At 35.6% G+C, this 22,607-nt stretch overlaps 1 protein-coding gene across 5 annotated transcripts in view; it reads left to right on the plus strand.

The window, feature by feature from the left end:
* GRIK2 (glutamate ionotropic receptor kainate type subunit 2) overlaps positions 1-22,607 on the plus strand; it is a 630,583-nt gene that overhangs the window by 377,691 nt on the left and 230,285 nt on the right. For all 5 annotated transcript variants that reach the window (XM_029223762.1, XM_029223766.1, XM_029223765.1 and 2 more), the window contains exons 7-8: positions 15,236-15,379; positions 18,566-18,673. In XM_029223762.1, the coding sequence (XP_029079595.1) occupies positions 15,236-15,379; positions 18,566-18,673 (252 nt within the window). The remainder of the gene's footprint in view (positions 1-15,235; positions 15,380-18,565; positions 18,674-22,607) is intronic.

A 22,607-nucleotide genomic window follows, 5' to 3' on the forward strand; every position in this document is an offset into this window, starting at 1 on the left:
TAGGCTGCTATATTTTTAAAAATATAAACCATGTTGTAATGCATGTATTTGTATATAAATCTATGTGCTCTTGTCTTTTTGTTTCTATGGAGTACATTCCCAAAGTGAAATGACAGTGTCCTAGTTTGTGCTTGACATCAATTTCCAGATTGTTTTCCGGAATAGTATTACCAATTTTTTCTAGCACCTAACCGTAGGTGCTAGTACGTCATTATGCACATATGTCTCATGAGGAAATTGTGATTTCTCATACTTAGAAATTTTACTGATTCTCTCTCACCTCTGGATTGGAAAAAATAACTTCATGTCATCAAGAAATGAACGCTGTCTTTTCAATGATGAAAAGCTTTGGATGAAAGCTGTCTTTTCAGTGACCTTTGTTTCATAGGGCACACTGCATTAGCTTAAGAGGAGTGGAGCTAGTTTCTAAAATAGATGATTATTATTGTGTAGGCACTGCTATAAATAGCCACAATTGATATATCATAAAGTATCATGGCTTCAGAAAAAGCAGAATCTCTCAGGTGTGCCCCTTACTGGGTGATTTAAGCCTCAGCTCCTCAGAATCTTCTACGTATATCATTAGATTGTTAAAGAAAATTATGTTAAATAATATCTGTAAAGTGCCTACCACAGTGCCATATGGTAGGAGTTATAGAAAGTAATCTTTGACCAAATAACTTCTTTGTGAAGTATTTACTTTCTTTTTAATTAAAAGAAAAGGCAAAATATTATTCATGGGATATAGTTAAAAACTGACATATATGCTAATGTTATAGCAGATATGCATATTACTCTGTTTTTTCAAATCTGTAGGAAACTTCACTGTTTTAAATTTTGGTCAAGGATAGTCCTTGTGATTCAACTAATTTCAAAGGATAATGAAATAAAAGTAAACTTTATTCTGTTTTGCATGATAGATATGTGTAACACCTTTGTACTGGTTTCCTTGAGAATAAAAGTAGGTGCAAATACCTAAGTATAAAAAAAAAAAACCCTGTCAAATTCTGTTCCGCATTTAACGTAGAATGCTATTTATGTTTGCAGTAATTTTTCCTTCAAAATGTAAGTACATGTGGGTATTCATTAGGTAGCTTATATTTATGAGGTGAGAAAGGAAAGAGAAGGCACTGAAGGATATACAGTTGTGGAAGAGATGAATGAAGGGGCTCAGGATCAGGAATGCAAAGGAGCAGAAGCAATATTATCTGATGCCATGAACTCTGGAAACACAGGAATCTACTCAGTAGTTAACAGCCATGCGCTGAGGCTCCTTGGACATACTCAGATGCCATCAGTGAGTTCTGAGTCAATGCGTGCCTTATAGGACTCCTATAAATGAGCTATGAGCTAAGCTCAAGGATAAAGTTAAATTCTGAATGTCTTGTAATTTGAATTTTTTCCTTAAATTTATCAAATTTCTGTTTCAACTAACAGGGAAGAATATTTTAAGCTATTCTATCTTTAGAATATTTAATTTATTTTTACTGCCTCATCACTTCTTAAATTTCTTTTTGTTTCTTCTGGTGATCATTTTTTTAATGCTTTTTAGACATTTCTACCATCCTCTTGCTGCTAATTTCTCTGTGGAAATGTTGTTCCTTCTGGTTTTCCTCTGAGTCCCTGCCATATATCACCCTCCGGCCTTGTAAAATCCATCAGGTGAAGATTATCAAACTGTTTTCTCTTCTGAGTAAAGTGGTATCACCCTCACCTCCTGCGGCTCTTTGTCTACTTTGAATTAATTTCCTGAATGACATAAGATTCAGCACACACACACACACACACACACACACACACACACACTCAGATATTGTAATGAAAGTCTTATGTCTTGGTTTGTGATTTATAATTTGTTTCATCAAGTATAAAACTCAAAAGTGGAAATGTTAAGAGTTAACTGATACAGCTTAATTGGTCATTTCCAATTTTGATGTCAGTCTATTAACCTACTGATTAAAAGGCCATTGCAGAGGGTTAGTTTGCATTTGTTTTTGGAGTTCTCTATGATTTCTTTCTTAATGTTCTCAGCAGTGTACCATTAAAGTTTTTTGCTTCAGTTCACGTTCTGATTGTCCCTGAACCTGTATAATTCACAGTAGGAAGGGGAGTGTTGATTCAGACAAATTTTTGATCTGTGTATTTTGGCAGGCAGAGTGTATACATCTTACAGTTGCCCCATTTTGTACTTTTATAAGTGTAACCAATTCACAATACTATAGAGATATCTTAGTCGTTACCCCCAAATTCCGTACTATATTGAATATTTTTCTACAAAGAATAAAGAATGAATGATTAGAAGACAATAATTATACATTTGGTGAATGTATTTAATGTGATTATTATATTTTCTAGTATTTCCATGCATATAATTACATATGGTCTGCTTTTACACATATCTTCCTGTTTTTCTGAATGTATTGATATATTCTAATTCTGTGAGTAGATAGAAGTAGTAATCTCAGTTTGGCTTGAGGACCCAAAGCCTAAACCTGCATTATTCAAGATTTTTTTGAATTCCAGTTGTCTAAAATTCCCTTAAAATTAGTTAATAGCAAAAAGAAAGCACAATGGTTCTCCGGCTTGAAAAGTACATGATCTGTCTTCAGATACATTTGGATCCAACTGGATCCAGGTCATAAAGCCTCAAACACGTTCCTCTCCATCCCTCACCTCCTGTTTCATTTGTATTGGCTCCTTTCTCAGACAGAGGTACAGAGGTGCCATCATGATATGGAACTTCCTGAGAAGGAATGTGCTTCTTTCCCAATGGCTCCCTCAAAAGGCCTGGATTTAACGATAAGCCAAGCTTGTGTCACTTGGCCATGCCTGAAGCAGTGGTTGTTATCAGGCCTATAACACCTGGAACTAGGAGATTGGGTCAGGGAATAGATGGGAGGGAAAAGGGCTCTGCTCTAACAGGAAGAGATGGCTGAGGAGACAAAACAATAGTGTCCCATCAAAGATGTTACACGATTTAATCAGATCATATTCTTGGTCTTCTGAATTCCATGTTCTACTCTTTTAGTGTCCCATTTAGATCCATTATAAGATGAAATGACATATAAAGACTCATCTTTAGGAGAATCCTTTAGTATCTATTTCATTAAAGAACAAACCTATTCTAACTGTCTTTAAAGGAGATGTTAGGAATCTCAGGATACAAAGTCTAATCTTTTTTTTTTATTAAAATATCTTTTATTTTATTATTTATTTATTTTGGCTGTGTTGGGTTTTCGTTGCTGTGGGCGGGCTTTCTCTAGTTGCGGCGAGCGGAGGCCGCTCCTCGTTGCAGTGCGCAGGCCTCTCATTGCGGTGGCCTCTCCAGTTGCAGACCATAGGCTCCAGGCACGCGGGCTTCAGTAGTTGTGGCATGCATGCTCAGCAGTGTGGCTTGTGGGCTCCAGAGCGCAGGCTCAGCAGCGGTGGCACACAGGCCTAGCTGCTTCGCGGCATGTGGGATCTTCCCGGACCAGGGCTCGAACCCTTGTGCCCTGCATTGACAGGCGGATTCTTAACCACTGCGCCACCAGGGAAGTCCCAAAGTATAATCTTTTAAAAAAAAAAAAGCAGTGAGAATTCTGGTTTGACCTTTTCCCTCGACCCCACTATTCTTTCCAACTTTTGTTTTCTTATCTTTTTTCCACTCCTTTTGCCTTTTGAAGATATAGGTGCTAATAGGAAAATCTTTCAAACAATACCTACTTTCTAACATATCAATAGATAGGCACTACTCCAGACAAAATTAGATACCTCCCCATTACCCAGCATGTGGCATTATATTAAGAATGTTGATTTACTTGTTTGTCTAAATCATTTTTGACTTCCCAGTCTTATTGCCCAAACTCATAATTGTGTTTGATGTCAATAACACAATAATATTTATAAACGTTGAATGAGTGAATCAAACTGTAAAGCACTTAGAGACAAATGAAAAAAAAGATAATTGTGAAAGCATATGTTCACATGGGAAAAGGGATATTCAAGAGACCCAAGAGTCGGCAAGCAAAGGCATTTCCTCATGGCAATAAAACAATAATTAGTTAAATCAATGTATTTTCAAAGTAGGAAATAACCAGGTTAATTAAAGTAGTGAAGGGACAGGGAATCTTCAAGTTGAGATCTAAGGTACAAATGTGAATATGCAAATCAATTCTTATTTTTTTCCTCAAAGACCACTTCCTCATCTAAATTGATATCACTGGTGTTAACATACTTGAGATTCTCAGTTACTCCACTCTATAATTACGACATATTTAAAGAGCTTTATAGCCCTCATTTTTCTAAATTTTATCTAATTTGATCCTTACAGCGTGAGGTGCATTATTATTATACTTATTTTAAAGATGAGAAAAATGAAGCTAAGAAAGATAACATGACTTACAGTAGTGACTAATAAATTACAAAGCTAAAGCTCTAAGTCCCATTAGATTTCTGCGAAACTTACTTTTTCACATTTCTATGAGAAGTTACTATTAAAATTTTGTATATAGAGCACAATATAAAAAGCTAAACACACAATAAGTGCATAAAAAGTTGTTAAGGACACACATTAATATGATTTGTTTGCATATCTATTGTTTTATTTGTCCAGAAATATCTATATCAATTCCTACATTATTCTTCAAATCATGCTTAAAATAGATCTTTAATATAATTTAATTTTTGGTTTGGGTAAATAATATATGAAGTATCGGGTTTTCAATTTTTATAGGCATTTGGAATTCGTATTTACATGAACCCAAGTTTCTGGTGTATTTTTGGTTTGCATATTCCTAGATTTCAAATTAGAATCAGTCTGCTAACAACATAAATCAATTTTAATTCATTACACTGAAAAAAGTAAATATAAACAATATTGATGAACATAAATTTTTGATGCAAGAAGCTAATTTGAGCTCCAAATATCAGGATAATTGGATGTATTGGACACCAGCTGGAAGTGCAGAGAATACTTCCCCTTGATATTGACTCTTCTCTAGATCAATAGCAGTTCCAAATGTAGTAAAAAGCAGACACAATTTAACAGGACCTAAATTATTAAGGCCAGTGCATTGTTGCTAGAGAGTTCATTAACAGTGCCATCAATACAGTGTGGTTCATGGATGCTAGTAAGAGCTTCATGGAACATTTTAAAAGAGAATGAGATAACTCAATGGACTGATTTTAGTGGAAAAATTTAATTAGGTAAGAATAATTACATTAGTTAAATGAAACTTTTAATTGAAAACCTGTTGGCATTGTCTTATCTGCTTCACAGCTGTTCCTTAATCATTTATAAAGTGAAGAGTTTCTCTACATGGTGTTTGAGAAACATCTAAACATCTTGGAATTTGTGTATAAATGTTTAAAGTAGTTTAGATGGTGGCAGTAAAAACAAATAGGATATAGGATTTTCTGCTTGGGAAATGGTGCATTTTAAAGATATATATAGGAAAGAAAGAAAATTATATAAAAAATATTCATGATGAATATATATAATTCTTGAAAAGAATGCAAAATATTCATCTCCTAAAGCTTTCACAATTCTAACATTAGCACTCCATGGACTAAATTTCATATCTTATAAAGGTCTAAAAGCTTGCTGAGAAATAATGCTGTTTTGTAAAATTATCTTGTTGACTGTTGTTAAAGAAAATGGCATCCAGCAAGAGTTCTTGCAAGATTGAAAGCCCCAAATGGTATAATATAAGCGTAAAGAGCCAATGGAAACTCTTACTCTCAAAATGAACATTTAGATGCCTGTTCAAAGTAAGTGAAACTGCTGCCACAATTTTTTGGGTAGCTTTTAGCTTAAGACAGAGAGTATTGGTTTGAAGAGACATAGACACTTTTCACAAAAAATTCACAAGTTTACAGGAACACCAAACAAATAGATCCATTAATCACTCATTGCATTAATCCTGGCCCTGGCCATTTCTTTTCTGAATCCCAGCAACACTATAGTCTGATACTGTTTCCTTCGCTTCATCTTCAAAGCATTGCTTAACTTGAATTTTCTTCCTAACTCATCAATTTGACTGTGAGGCTGAACCCATTCTATTCTTTTCCCTCCTCCTTTCTTGATCTTTCCTTTAAGCTCTTCTTCCTTTTAGCTCTCGTGGGTACTAAATACCATACAGGTAGATACAAAATTCCATATTCCTTTCAAAGGAATTCCTTTAAAGGATTTTAAAGGTCTTTCGCCATGCAGTTTCTGGAATCTCCTTTTATTCAACTAATCTGCAATACAGGAATCACTCTGATTAGTTAAAAACCATGAAATACAGGCATGTTCATATCCTAACTCTGTAAGAGGGACAAAGGATGATAAAATCCTGAGATATTAGTAAATGACTTTGGATAAGAGAGAAAGGGTTTTAGTTTTTCTCTACAGAGTATCAGGAAGCCAGGGTGGGTTTTAGTGTGTGTGAGGAGTTTAACAGTGAAGTTGAAACAACAAAGAAAATATAATACAGGTACTGGCAGATTTTATTGGACCAGGTAGGAATTGGGTAGATTGTGAATGCAGACAATGGCTGATGAAAAGTAAACTTTGATGTCACTTATTTATAAATTTGTATGAAATGTTGGTACAAAGTTTATTGCAAAAGTGCACAAAGCATTATGGGGAGGAGATGGATAAATTAGGATTTTGATTGTATTACAAAGGCCAATATAAAATCAGAATGAAAGGTGAGTGTTCTAGGAATGCAAATGTCCACCTGGTTCTAGCCCCTCCTTTTACAGATGAAGAAACTAAAGACTAGAAAAAACTACAAGGCAGATTTGTCCAGGTTCACATAGCTGGTAGGTTATTATCTGTCCAACAGCAGTCCTTCGTCTAGTAACAAAATGCAAGATACTGTAATATTTTACCACTTATATTTAAATTCTAAACTTGTCAGATAATGTGTGTGTATTCAGTAACTTTTTTTTTTTGAGCACTGAATTGTGGCATTGTGTACACACCACATTTTACAGGGATCAAGTTGTTGTTGTACGATAATTTCCTTCCTGCCCCTTCTCCTTCCAGTATTTGATCTGCTTTCTTGCACAGCGCGAAGCCTGTTCCCTTATTTAGGCTAACAGTGGGTGCAGAAGGGTTGAAACATTATACTTTCTAAACTGGTCCCTTGTCTTGGATAGGATCCATCTTGACAAGATTACAGCTCTTCTGGTGATCATCATCATCATCATCTAACACCTGCCTATGCACCACGAGCCAGGGATTGTGCAAACTGCTTTAATGTATTATCTCATGCAGTCCGTGTAGTCCACGCAGCTGCTGGTAAAGAACTCCGTTTCAGAGTAGTACAAAGAGCCGGCAACACAGTAAGCATAATGGCAGCTGCAGTGTAACTGGGAGAATTGTCTCTGACAATTGGCTCCCGACTGGGTCTGAGGGCATTTCTTCTTCAATCCCTCAGTTTCGTTAGCAGCCACTGTGCACCTGCTCCGTGCCGGGCAGAGTGCTGGCTGCAGTGTGCCAGCTGAATGAGCGAACCCCAGCCTGCCTTCCATGTGTGACCCTCACCCTTGCTCAGAGTGGTAGATGATCCTCTGTCCCATTTAGGCTTGTGCTGATTGTGTGAGGGAGCTCCAGAGGTCAGAATCCAGCCCTTTCCCCACCAACCTTAATATTCATGTCTTCCAATTGAAGAATCAATATTAATTGTTTTTCTCTTGGAACTATCTGGTTTATAAAAGTGGTTTTTCCAACAAGGAAGAGATATGTCAGATCATCATTTTTCATTTTCAATTATAAAATGAAGAAACAAGGCAAATGGGGATTTAAATATTTTTTTATTATTTGTTTTAGATAAAAGATCTAGTCAATGGACTAGTCAAAAGATGTAGTCAATTTTGTTGTGCAGTAGAGACTAACACAACATTGTAAAGCAACCATACTCCAATAAAAATTAATTTAAAAAAAGATCAATGAAAGAGCCAGGATTCGTAAACTTAAACTCTGTGTATGAGACCATGCTGCTCTTTGTGCTATGCACTATACTTCAGATGGGAATACAGAAATGAGCAAAATCTGTGACGTAGGAGTTCCAGAATGGATCTGCCACCTGCCAGCTAGCATTCAGATCTCAAAGGAGACCTGCCTGCACTTATTTAATGGAAAGATAAATGTGTTCACAGAACTGTTACTATAAATTCATTTAGAAACAGGACAGAGGCTGCACTCGCATTCCTCCCAGGTCTGAGCTACTGGCAGATTTAGTTCACTGTACCTCTGGGAGGGAATACATTCTAGCTAGATGGCAAAGTGTGATTGTTATTCAGAGCTTCCTAATATCTATTTCTTTTACAGTTTAAATGAACTTTTTGGTTGAATTCATCAATTTGTTGAAAAAATGCTTTTATACCCTTACTATGGGCAAGTCAATATATGGGATACTGTGCATGGTATTACAAAGATAGGTATGGTTATTATCCAAAAGATGCTTGTATCAAGAAAGGAAGATAAAAAATGAGAAAGCATAAATAGTTTTATTAAAAGTAGAATGTTCAAGGAGGAAAGAAGATACAGATCAGTGACGCTTAGTTTGTGAGGACTCTAGATACGTATAGAATAAAAAGAAATTTATGAACCATCTTCCCAGAAAAATGCATGATCAGTTTTTTTTTAATAGCTGTGTTGGAATAAAATTGATGTATTATACTTCCCATATTTAAATTGTACAATTTGATAGGTTTTGACCTAAGTATACACCCATATAACCATCACTATCATCAAGATACGATCATATATCATATCACTCTTAAGATTAGTTACATTTAAATGTAAATTATTAAATACAGTATTGGGTGTGTTGGAGCCTAGGTCAAGAGCCCAAATATGTAAAAAGTGCTTCAGCAGAATGACATTGTCATAAATGTAACTCTGCTGGCATAATAGAGAAGATAAATGGGAAAAGGCTGTATTCCAAGTTCTCCCAGGCAAAACTCAATGGGGTACCCAAAAGTCATGTTACCAGGGGAATGGAATATTCCAGAAGACTGCCTCCCCATTGGGAAGAAAGATAAATACCTTTGATAGCTTTTTTTTTTAATTCTCTATTTTCTTAAAATTTATTCTTTTTTTTTTTTTTTGGCTGCATTGGGTCTTTGTTGCTGCATGTAGGCTTTCTCTAGTTGCAGTGAGCGGAGGCTACTCTTCGTTATGGTGCGCAGGCTCGTCATTGCAGTGACTTCTCTTGTTGCGGAGAGTGGGCTCTAGGCGCGCAGGCTTCAGTAGCTGTGGCTCACAGGCTCAGTAGTTGTGGCTTGCGGGCTCTGGAGCGCAGGCTCAGTATTTGCGGCACACGGGCTTAGGTGCTCCGCAGCACGTAGCATCTTCCTGGACTGGGGATCTAACCCTTGTCCCCTGCATTGGCAGGCGGATTCTTAACCACTGCGCCACCAGGGAAGTCCTACCTTTGATAGCTTTTTGCAAAGAGAAGTCTTTAGAGTATCAGAGAGATTTTATGTAGCAATGTTCCCTTCTATGATCATATGTAGTTAAAAATTGTTCATTTCTAACTGTTTCATCCTTCATGTGAATAAAGGCTATGTTTTAATTTTTTATGACTCCTAGAACATCTATCCCAGAACTTTACAAAAAAGATGTTTAATGATGATGATTATGGTGATCAGAAACTGAAATAACATGTGCAGTCCATATGGACATGCTTGGTAATTTACTGCTTAGTACCAGAATCTTCTGTAAATGAAATCTAAGTACATAGAAATATTTTAACTAGTCACAGTATCCATTATTATTCCTGTTTTTATATATTTGGAAATGTTTCAATCATACATCCCAAATCAGAAATATTTAGCAATGGTAAATTATATCATCTGAAACTTTTGAGAGCATCTAATCTCCCTGATTCTTCAATTATTTAAAAATATGCAGTGGATTTTTTCAGAGCATGAAAGAAATGTAAGCATACTTACATTTCAGTGTTCTTTCAATACTTTAAAGTCTCATCAGACTTGAGGTTGCTTGAGATAGATGAAATAGCACTGGGTGACTAAACCAATTTCTGTGGCAATAGCTCAACCATAGAAATTAGCAGTCATCACTCTTCCACCTGCATCCACGTTGCGCACTGCATGACTAAAAGTAATTAAACTAGATATGAGATAAACCCAGCAATAAGTTAGGGAGATGGCTAATGTATATTTAAAATGTATGAGAAGGCACTTCTTGTGATCTTTTCAAACCATCCATTTAAAAAGATCATTGTTGTTTTACTGAAATGTGTAGGACTGTATTGCACAGTTTTAAAGGTTTGCAAAACAAGTTTTTGGCTGACAGACATTCTTTGTAGGTTAAGTAACTTATTTTGGAAAGAAAAATAAAGTACAACTCCAGTCTAGTCTGAGATGGGCTCTCAAGGGGGCTCGTATTGCTATTGATAGATGCTTGACCTAGTAGTGAAACACGGAGGGCTGCACTTGACTCTGTCTGTACCTACCTAGACTGCGATTCCTTCTGGTCTGTATTCCCAGGGTGAACACATATTATAGCTTTCCAATAAGTGTGATCTATTTATATATGTGAGTAATTATACTTGAAAGAGAGAAAATAGGATGGATTGTTTTGTCTTCCTTGCTGATTTATTTTTTCTCTCTGCCTAGATTTTGTCTTTGTAGTTTAGGATCTGAATGACTACAACTTTATCTAACCCCCTCCTATGTATTTTAATAATCAAATTGTATACATACTCCATTTTAATTTAGTTGGTTAAAATACAGTTTTGCTTACCTCTGAAGTTTTTTTAGAGGTAGCTATTATGTACAAGGAAGAAAATTTGACTTGTAAGACAAATGAACTTTTATTTGAATCTCAGCTCAGAGATATACTGTCTATGGGACATAATTGTCTGGTATTCAGCAGAACCTCCAAAAATATGAGATCTGCTGCCATCAGTTTCCCCTCCATGGCCTGTCATAGTTTCAGTGGGAATATGGTTTAGGGGAGATAGGTGGCTATGGTAGGTAGGATGGTGGTTCTAAGAATTAGACCTTGTCTGAATCGTGTTTTTAAGGCTTTTTTCTGAGTCTTATTTCTGCCAGAGTCTTATTATGATAGTTTGGATGGTAGTTCTAAGAGCTAAGCTTTGCCTGAGTCTTGTTTTCTAAGTCTTGTCTCTCAAGGTGATGAGACCTTGAGAAGATTACTTCAACCTTGCTAAGCCTCAGTTTTCTCCTCTCTAAATGATAAGAGTAGTATCACCTGAAACATAGGGTCTTTGTGAAATGCATATAGAGAAATGGACATAGTGTGGCACAGAGTAAGCATGCAATGTAACTTGACAGTAATGATAATATAAAAACGATGACAAAGTAATTAACCTGTGTGTCTCCTCTACTTTTCTCCTCTTCTGTTCTACTCCTCCCTTCTTTCCTTGTATTTTTCCATTGAGAGGAGTCAAGGCAAAGGATTATAGAGTCAAAATGAGCGGGTAGAGGACTTAGCAAGAGCAGCTCAATCAAACTCTACAATTTAGAGTTGGGAGTAAAGATGCCCCGTAAGCCTGATCTTGAAAGATACTCTAGTACCTTTGCCTTTTGTAAACCTAGTGAGCAGCAACTGTATAGAATAAATCTACTTCTTGCATGACCTTGTTCCTGGTTAATGTTTCTATTCTGACTAACCTATTATAGACTTAATCTCATACATCAATGTATTTCTTTTTTTGTGAATTTATATTTACCAGTTCTCTACAATCTATACTTTCCCTTACTTCGTAGTACATTTTCATTATGTAAATATTTACTGCTTATTAAGAAATTATATAGATTAATGTATTCAAGTACTTATTGATATTTCTTATTTTATAACTTTAAAACAATTTAAACTATTTTGCTTTATTAAATACAGAGCACTGAGCAAGAAACTAGAGAGAAGTATGTAAATTCTGGATAGATTTTCTAGAGTCAAATCCAGCTCCACCTCTATATGCTATGATTTTTAGACCAGTTACTTAATGTTCTCTGCTTCAGTTTCCTATTTTATACAGACCCAGTGAATTTCCAACTGCATGATGGTTATGAGAATTAAAGGAAATGATTTAAGGAAAGTGCCTTACACATAATAAATACTGAACAAATGTTAACTAGTAATATTACTAAATTAAGGAAAAATTTCAAGCTTATGAGTTCTCATGAAAATAAGAAAACCACTTTTGATAAGCTGGAGTTTTCTCAAAACTTTCCAAAGTTGAAAGAATTTACATATGTACAGTTTTGGAAAAAATACAGGAAAGGAAAGCCTGACAGGATATCAAGTTTAAATGGACGACAACTCCATATTATCACATAAAACAACTAGTCTAAAAATAGGACAAAAAAAGCACCCTAAGGGCTTCCCTGGTGGCTCAGTGGTTGAGAGTCCGCCTGCCGATGCAGGGGACATGGGTTCGTGTCCCGGTCCGGGAAGATCCCACATGCCGCGGAGCGACTGGGCCCATGAGCCATGGCCGCTGAGCCTGCGCGTCCGGAGCCTGTGCTCCGCAACGGGAGAGGCCACAACAGTGAGAGGCCCGCATACTGCAAAAAAAAAAAAAAAAAAAAAAAAAGCACCCTAAGCAGATGAAAATATCAGAGAGTAGTTTCAGAAGTTCTATTTATTGCTTTATAATAAATTAACATATTTTTAAACTGGAAATTCAAGAAGAAATTTGATCAACAACTTTTTAATTATAATTTTTTTCTCTAGTATTTAACTTATAGTTTAATAAATATTGTCTCCCTTTTATAATAATATTTAAAATCACAGATCTTAAATAGTTTTTTTATCATCTAGTATATCCTCTGATCCAGAAGCTAAAACTATGTACCAAAAATGATTTTCAAATTTTTAATTAAGCAAAATTCTTTCCGAGCATTGTCATTTTAGATAAGGTTACTATTCTAGGATTTTCATATAAGTCAGTAAGTCATGGCAGGATAGTAGTAATATTATAGTTTGTGTTCTTTTAGTTATTTTGTGACAGTAGATCAAAATTTTCATCTTGGGAATAATTGCAATGGTATTTAGTAAACTTCCATCTTAAAAAAATGCAAAAAGTAAAGAAAAAGGAAAAAATATAAATTCTACTCACCACTATCTCCCAAGAGTAATTATTAGTATCATTTTAGTGTATTTTCTTCCCTTCAGTTTGTTTTGGTTGTTGTCCATATAACATGCAGTATGATGTTTCAGAATACTTGCTGTGAGCAGTGAGGCTGTTTGAATTGGGACCTCTCCGCTTCTTACCTGTGTGACTTTGTTTAGTTACTTAACTTCTCTCAACCTTGGTTTCGTCATTTGTAAAGTGGGAACAATATCAGTGTTTCTATTAAACCATTACTGTGAGAATTAAATAAGTTGAATAGTACATATTAAGTACTCATGAAGATGTATATAATGGTTTATGCTAGAAATACAGTTCTGTATAAGCTATTTTTGCAGTTAGCATTTTACCACTCGCAATTTCTCATCTGAATGATTATTTTTCAAAACATGATTTTTAATGTTTATGTGAAATACATTGTGATTTTATTGTGTTTCCTTATTTTGAACATTCAGTAGATTTCCACTCTATTTTATTTTTTTAAAGAAATAATGTATGTAGCTTTTGTTCTTATCTTTGATTTTTCTCAGGGCAAATTCCAGAAAGAGAAATTACTAGGTGAAAAAGAACATGGATATTTTAAAAACTCCCTTGTGGTGCGATCTGCAAAATTGCCCCTTATCTTCCCTTTAGTAGTATCTGAAAGTGTTCACATTTCTATACATTTGTTGACAGTGATTTTTTAAAACTTCATTTTATTTTAAAATCAAGTGTGTCTCTCATATCTTGGTAACTTCTTTTTATAACCATCCATGTGGTATATGAAATATGTCCTCTGAGTGTTAACTCAGGCCAAAGACAAATAGCAGTCTGATCCTCAGGCTCATGCTATGTGCCTGTATCAACTCCACTACTCGAGTTTTCACTGTGCAGCCATCAGAGTGTGTGAAAGTAGTCAGCTGGTATTTACCAAATGAAGGTTATGAATCTGAGCTCTATTCTCCAAAGATTTATGAACTATAAAATGGTATTTTTATTATGTTCTGTCACTGCATTGTGCTGTTTAGCTGCCTTCCATTTTATGTGGTTAAGTTCCTGAGGATACATTTGCATGAAAGCTACTGTGTGTACTCATTTTGTATTGTATTGTGGCAAACGCTATTAATCTACAGGGTTCCTATTCATTTTGGAATTCATTTCACAGCTCACTAATTGTGTGAATGAGAAGAGGAAATATATGCTTTTATTCCAAACCATGCCAAGCAGATGGCCCAAAGTTCCTTGCTGCCCGCATTGTCAGTGGCTCTCTTCTGTAGGTAGTGAGCCTGGCATTGGTCTGTCAAACACAATGTGAGGGTCCATTTAACACAGCACTTGACAGTCACTGAGCCTCTGGTTTGTTATGACTTATAAACGTTTTATTTTTTATCATCCACCTCTAAAGTGGTCAGTCATTTGAGCAGGTGCAAACACAGTAGAATTCATATTCGTCTTACTTGAGAAGCCAAAATGAATTTGTATTCATATGGAAATTTGGGGAAAAGAAGACAGTACAGGGGATTAAGCTTAGTTTCTTGAAAAGGGATTAACACATGTATTGAGATTCAACACTCTAGCATCATTTCTCAGATTGAACCCTTTGAAAAGCTGAATTGCAGAAAAAATTAGGGTTTATATCTTTAAACTTTTTAGGTGAATCTCTTAAAATTTCTTTTTTCTTCCTATGCAAGGAAATTATTTACTTATTTACTTTTATATACAGTATGTAATTTATGTAACCATTCAAAATGTTCACATGGCATTCCTTGTGTGTGTGTGTGCGTGCGTGTGCACACACGCACGCGCACGCACGCATGCAATAGAACAGAGTAAGAGACAAAGGGTGTGACAAAAAATGAAATAATGCATGTCTTCTCACATTTCCTACTTCAGCAGAGATACTAGGATGATATGAAGTTGGGTTATCACTTCAGGAAAGGGAGGGCAGGTCAGATGTTCTAATGGAGCCCATGAAGTAATTTGATCACAATATCTTATTTAAGAGAAGGACAGCATGTGGAGATACTGTTTTCTCCCTTACATGAAGAAAAACTGGGTATTTATTTCTCTCACCCTTTCTTTCTCTCCACTTCTAAACCACCTATCATGGGTCTCCCATGTTGTATTGATGCCACATTTCCTTTTCTCTCGGCTTTCAGACGGATGCTGCTCTCATGTATGATGCTGTGCACGTGGTGTCTGTGGGCGTCCAGCAGTTTCCCCAGATGACAGTCAGCTCCTTACAGTGCAATCGACACAAACCCTGGCGCTTTGGGACCCGCTTCATGAGCCTAATTAAAGAGGTGAGTCAGGAGAAGCACATCTGTCGTGTCTTGCTTGTCCTCAAGCTGAATGAATTGAGATTATTGCATTTTTCCTAACAGGTGACCTTTTACTTTTATCTCTTAGATTAAACTTTCTACCTTTCCCCATACAAGCAAAATTAACATTTTTACTAAATAATATGGAAGGGAAAAATTACATGATAAAAAAATGGATTTACTACAAAATATCTGATTGTGTGAACAGATGAAAATCAGTGACCTATGATTTATGACATTGTTAGTTTTCACCTTTCTGAATCTTTATGTATGTTACTTTTCATTTATGTGGAAGCAGATGTTTGAAGAATGGTTATATCATAGGCCACATGATATGCAGTGAATTTTTAACAGGAATGCCCTTTGCACTACACTAAATTACACCCAATTTGTAAGTTTTCAAGAATTGTTTTTTAGAGCTATGGTTCCTAAGTATAACGTCTAGTTATTTTAATTGTATTAGAGTTAACATAAAACAAAATATATGGATTCATGAAAGTGCAAAGTTTACTTCATGTTGCATAATACAACCATTTTTATGGCCATGTATCATTTCTAATTATGTCTGTTATAGTTTTAGACCAAGCATGCCCATAGTGAGAAAAAAAAAAAAACTCTTAAAGATCACACACAAACATACACACTCACTTCATGCACACATATTCTTCCCATTCTTCCTCTCATGAAGGAAATTCCTTTGTCAGCTAAGGATACTTTTTATTTGATTACAACAGGAGTTTTTTTTAATTAAAAAAAAATTTTATTAAAGTATAGTTGAGTTAGGAGTTTTTATATGAAAGTTTAACTATGAAAATTTAATCTTTGCTATGAAAAGTCACAGCTGTTATTACCATATAAAATTTTTCTTTAATGGCTTAAAATAAATCATCAGCTCATCATATAATAAACTACTCATCATGAAAATAAAAGTGCAAATAGAATCATAATTAAGAATCATCAGGTCCTTGGCAAAGAATATCCGTGAATTTTCCTTGTCTAATTGTTATTGAACTCTCAGATAGATGAAATGATACTCCTAGAACAGTATGCAGTTCTTTTGTTACTCCACATTCTATATTTACTTCTGGTGTAAAAAACTAAGCATCACAGGGCTGCAAACATAGCATCCTGGTTTGGCTAGTTGAAGAAGAGCTTTTTCTGAATGCAGCACTTGACAACTGAGAAGTGTCAAACAACCCTGTAAGAGGCTGTTGTATGAAACTCGCTATTGTATTTATTGTAGCGTGTTATTGAGGATCTTGTCCACTAAATCTGGGGTCCACAACCCCCGGGCTATGGACCGATACCGGTCCACGGCCTGTTAGGAAGCAGGCCACATGGCAGGAGGTGAGCAGTGGATGAGCGAGCAAAGCTTCATCTGCTGTTCCCCATCGCTCGCGTTAACGCCTGAACCATTCCCTGCCACCATCCATGGAAAAATTGTGTTCCATGAAACCAGTCCCTGGTGCCAAAAAGGTTGGAGACCGCTGCATTAAATCACACAGGGTCACTCTTATGAGGACCGAAAAGAGACATTTCTGTCAGGTCTCAGCACCAGGAAAAGCTGAGTTTCTCCTGGGCAATTGGTGTGTCTTAAATTATGGATCCTGTATGTTACAGTTCATCATATTTTCTTCTTTGCTTTGGTTGCTGGAAAGTCCAGAATTGAATTTGTGATTGGATTTATTAGTTGTACAGTTTCACCTGGTATACATTTCCCTGTGCTGTCTTTAACCCAGATTTGTTTTACTGTTCTGCACTTCTGCTTCTGTACTTCTTGATCCCATTGCTTATTTTTATACTAAATATGGATTTTTGTTAACCGCCTGCAATTATTTTCTTTGGACGAAGTTGAGTTAATAAAATTTTTTTCTTCCTTACTGGAGACCTGTTAACACAGTAAACTCAGTGATGACCTGTTGCAATATGCATAGAGATATATATTATAGGGGTTTTTTTTCTATTTTATTTGTAATTTATTAGCCTAAATCTATTTTAGAATCCCTACACATAAGTATCCAAGAAGCACATGGAGCCTAAGAAATGTAGTAATAATGATATCCATCTGTAATCCTTATTGAAATGTTACCCTTTATCTACTGGGCTTTACTGCTTTTGAGTCTCAGTATATATTCTTTCAAACATAGTTGTGAGTATATGTTACATTATTTTAAATTTTCATATGTAACTATTTTCCCAAGCTACTTGCAAATGACAAATAATATAAAACATGTAGGGGCTTCCCTGGTGGCGCAGTGGTTGAGAGTCCGCCTGCCAATGCAGGGGACACAGGTTTGTGCCCCGGTCCGGGAAGATCCCACATGCCGCGGAGTGGCTGGGCCCGTGAGCCATGGCCGCTGAGCCTGCGCGTCCGGAACCTGTGCTCCGTAACGGGAGAGGCCACAACAGTGAGAGGCCCGCGTACCGCAAAAAACAAACAAACAAACAAACATGTAATTGGGGCTATATACCCAGCAGAATAGGAAATCATTTTATATTAAAAAAAAAAACCTCATTATTTGCTCACCTTTGAGAGATGAACCCATTGTGTAGCTAGATTATTGTATTCTCACCCCCTTCTACCTGGAGAGAGCCTTCTACTGGAAGTATAGTTTGATGTGAAGTAATTTTGATACATTTCTCCCAGCCTCACACAAAGAAAAATAAAGTAATAAGTTAATTATTCTAAGTGGAAAATGTATAATTGAAGCAGTAGCGCATAATTTTTCCTAGATTCAGTTTCTTTCATTGTAATAAAATGTTTACTTTGTATTAGTTTGGTGTTAGGAGTGGTATTTTATAATAGTAGTTCTATTTGTAATCTCCAGCAAGATGGTCACTATCTCATAAATATTATAAGTGACCAAACTCTTCTCGCTTTGCTAAAAGAGGTTTGCTATTTAAAACATACGCCACAAATTTCTCATAAAGGAAAATTATACCTGGTAAATGCATTATTTAAAATGAAAAATTTACAATAAATTTTTACTGAGACTAGGATATCATATTTAGAAAAAACCTCCGTCATAGTTCAGAAGAGAATAAAAATGTATAGCAATGTAAATTTATGAGAAGTAACAAAAGGTAAAACATTTTGTACAAAATTGTTTTATCTTCTCATCCTTTACTAATTTATGAGTTTTGTTTGTTTGTTTGTTTTCCCCATAGGCACATTGGGAAGGCCTCACAGGCAGAATAACTTTCAACAAAACCAATGGCTTACGAACAGATTTTGATTTGGATGTGATCAGCCTCAAGGAAGAAGGTCTGGAAAAGGTACTTGAGACATTCAGTTTACTTACTTTAATTATTAAATAAACATATCCTAGTGAAGAGATAAAGCAATATTTCCTGTTGTAGATACATTTCATTGACATTTAACTTTATTAACTCTAAAAATATACATCTTCAATTCATTATATATTTATTGAATATAATAATTGACTATTAGGACTCAAGGATAAAGGATATCTTAAGGCAATTTAAATGTTTTTATTTTCTCATCAGGTTTTTCAGATTCTCTGCATACAATGTATATAATATTAATTTAAAATAATAAATATAATATATTAATATAATCTTAATTAGCTGTAAGATTTGATATAATAATTAGAAAATGTTTGATGTAATATGAATCTTTGTATATGCAGCTTATAATCACAGGCCTTCATAGACTTTCCCACTTAGAGCAGACCATACAGAAGGATTAAATACTGAAACATGTTTCTGCTGCTGGATCATATTCAAGAGAAATGCCTGAATTAATATACATGAGTAAATTAGGTATGAACACAAATGCTACACACTACACTGGGTCTATCTTTCTTGATTCAATTTATAGGTATTGAGGTAAAGTACAAGAAAGGCTCATAGAATTTGGGTGTGTGTGCTTACTTTAAGAACATTTTAGTGTAAGTTTGTAATATATGCATTTAGCTGTTTTCTGATGGATTCATTGAAAGTTACAGATTAAAAAGATATTTTGATAAGAACTTGAGAAAAAATTCTTTTTGAGATAACATCGCTTTAAAGATAGTGAGTTATGTTTCAGCTAACAATTGAACATGGAGCATCATTCATAGATGGAAACTGAAGAAGGAAATTGAATCAAAATAAGGGGTATTTTAGCCTGAGAGAAAATAGTATATATGAATGTTGATTCAAATGATGCAGGAGTGAGAAAACACGCATTTTTGATATCACCAGGACAAGAAGTATATCATGGCCAACTGATGACTGAAGTTAACAGGGGTATTACCTCTTCTCATTGAGAGTTTCAGGTTGTACCCTTTTTCAAGATCATGCAAAATTAGGAATCTTTTATAATAAACTGGAACTAAAATATTCATGAGGCTGTCACTTCCTAATTACCTTACTTCCAAGATAACAACATTAGTCTGTACCCAAAACTGGAATTGATAATGGTGGAGTTTAGTCAGCTCATATGGGCTTATCTCAGTGTTTACTGTGGATGTTATTATCTTATTTTTGGAAATACCTAAGTCACTAGGATGAGCTTCGACCACTGCTTGTATTTCAACACATCAACATAAAAATGGTGATGCTCTTCATGTTACCATAGACCCAGTCCCTTGGACTCAAAGAAAATATTAGAGAAGGTTTTCCTAGGTTCTAGTGTGAATTACAAAAAGATCCTGAATATAATGGTTACCAAGTATATGTGAGGATCTACCATATCGATAAGCAAGGTATCACAACGTGAGTTATAAATGTTGATGTGACATTCATCAATATTTTGTGTTCAGACAGAATTAGGCTCAAATCCTTGTTCTGCCATTTACTATTTATAGACAAGTTTCTTAATCCTTCTAAAACACAGCATCTTCAACTGCATCCTGGGGTGGTAACAATATCTGCCTCATTAAGGCTCCTAAGTTTTGTTGATTTTACTTTTATTTTTTCCTAAAAAGTATAGTTACCAATCCATAGATGAAAAAACAGAGTTCCTACCTTGATAGAATTCACACTTTAGAAGAGTCAATGGATGGTGATTCAGGAGGCTTAAGTTACTCTTCTAGTTGTATCACAACAAGTGTGTGAACGTCATCCTTCCATCCAACTTCTCTGGGCCAAATTCCCCATCTCAAAGAAAGTAGAGTGCGAAGGGCTTCCCTCTTGGACAGGCTGAAGTGAAAATATGGTGTCTAAAAGAACCTGGAAATACGTTAATAGGGGTTGAGGCTAGGAATTTTAACTATCCTCAATTCTATCTTTTCATGCTACTGCCTTTTCCTAGTTTTGTCTTGGTCATCTTTGACCAGCACACTTTATTTATTCATTTAATTCTCTAACAAATATGCAGTGAACTTCTATCTTGTGCCCCTATGAAGGTTTTGCTCTAGTGAAGAAAACCTGCCAATTATAAATTGATTCATAAAATTATATTGGGTTGGCCAAAAGGTTCATTCAGTTTTTTCCATAAGATGGCTCTAGTAGCACTTAGTTGTCTTTAACTTCATTCGAAATAATTTTTTTAGATTGTATGTGACAGCTGTCATATCAGCGTGCATTTACAAAAAGACATCAAAATTGGTGAATTTTTGTGTAGCCATTTTAATATTGAAGATGGAAGAAAAACAGCAACATTTTCAGCATATTATGCTTTATTATTTCAAGAAAGGTAAAAACCCAACTGAAATGCAAAAAAAAGATTGTGCAGTGTATGGAGAAAGTGCTGTGACTGATTGAACGTGTCAAAAGTGGTTTGCAGAGTTTCGTGCTAGAGATATCTCGCTGGATGATACTCCATGGTCTGGTGGACCAGTGAAGTTGATAGCAATCAAATCAAGACATTAACTGAGAACAATCAATGTTATACCACACGGGAGATAGCCGACATACTCAAAAATCCAAATCAAGGATTGAAAAGCATTTACACTAGTTTGGTTATGTGAAGCGCTTTGATGTTTGGGTCCACGTAAGTTAAGCAGAAAAAACCTTCTTGACCGTATTTCTGCATGCGATTCTCTACTTAAACATAATGAAAATGTTCCATTTTTAAAACAAATTGTGATGGGCAGTGGCAAGTGGATACTGTACAATAATGTGGAATGGAAGAGATTGTGGGGCAAGTGAAATGAACCACCATCAACCATACCAAAGGCTGGTCTTCATCCAAAGAAGGTGATGTTGTGTATATGGTGGGATTGGAAGGGAGTCCTTTATTATGAGCTCCTTCCAGAAAACCAAACAACTAATTCCAACAAGTACTGCTCCCAGTTAGACCAACTGAAAGCAGCACTCAACGAAGAGTGTCCAGAATTAGTCAACAGAAAACTCATAATCTTCCATCAGGACAACGTACGACTGCATGACCAGGCAAAAACTGTTACAGCTTGGCTGGGAAGTTCTGATTCATCCGCCATATTCAGCAGACATTGCACCTTCGGAGTTCCATTTATTTAGGACTTTACAAAATTCTCTTAATGGAAAAAAATTTCAATTCCCTGGAAGACTGTAAAAGGCTCCTGGAACAGTTCTTTGCTCAAAAAGATAAAAAGTTTTGGGAAGATGGAATTATGAAGTTGCCTGAAAAATGGCAGAAGGTAGTGGAACAAAAGGGTGAATACATTGTTGAATAAAGTTCTTGGTGAAAATGAAAAATGTGTCTTTTATTTTTACTTAAAAAACCAAAGACACTTTTTGGCCAACCCAGTAATATAGGATTGGGCAGTGAAATGTGCTAAAAAGAAAGATCTCTTGCTTGTATGTCATTAAAATGATATATTTTGAATCGTTTTCTGAAATGTGAATCTTAGGATTGAAACAGTTAATAGGAGGAAAATCCATACTTCTGATGTTTGTAACTGTGGAGCAGATAAACCAGGAAGGAGCAGGTATATTTCTGACAAACAGAGAAGTAGGACATATTCAGGGAACTGAGCTTGGAGTTAAAATGCTACTCTGGACACAGTTTTCCACTTAGATAGGGTTCATAGATCAAAGTGAATTCTTTCTCCTTTATCTTGACGGAGAACTTGGTTAGAACCCAGCCCAGTTAGCCATGGTCTAAGAAGGGTCACCAGTACCGCACACACAACCAACCACATCTGGTTTGTTTGTTTGTTTGTTTAATTGGAGCAAGGAATAACAAATTTATCAAAAAAAACGGCAGTCTGAGAAGACGGTGGACTTGTGTCCCAAAGAACCATCTTGCCTGAGTTAGAATTCAGGCTTCTTTTATACTAAA

This window comes from Monodon monoceros, unplaced genomic scaffold (assembly GCF_005190385.1).
Source record: "Monodon monoceros isolate NGI ecotype Baffin Bay Population unplaced genomic scaffold, NGI_Narwhal_1 Super_Scaffold_15, whole genome shotgun sequence".
NCBI classification, from domain to species: domain Eukaryota; kingdom Metazoa; phylum Chordata; class Mammalia; order Artiodactyla; family Monodontidae; genus Monodon; species Monodon monoceros.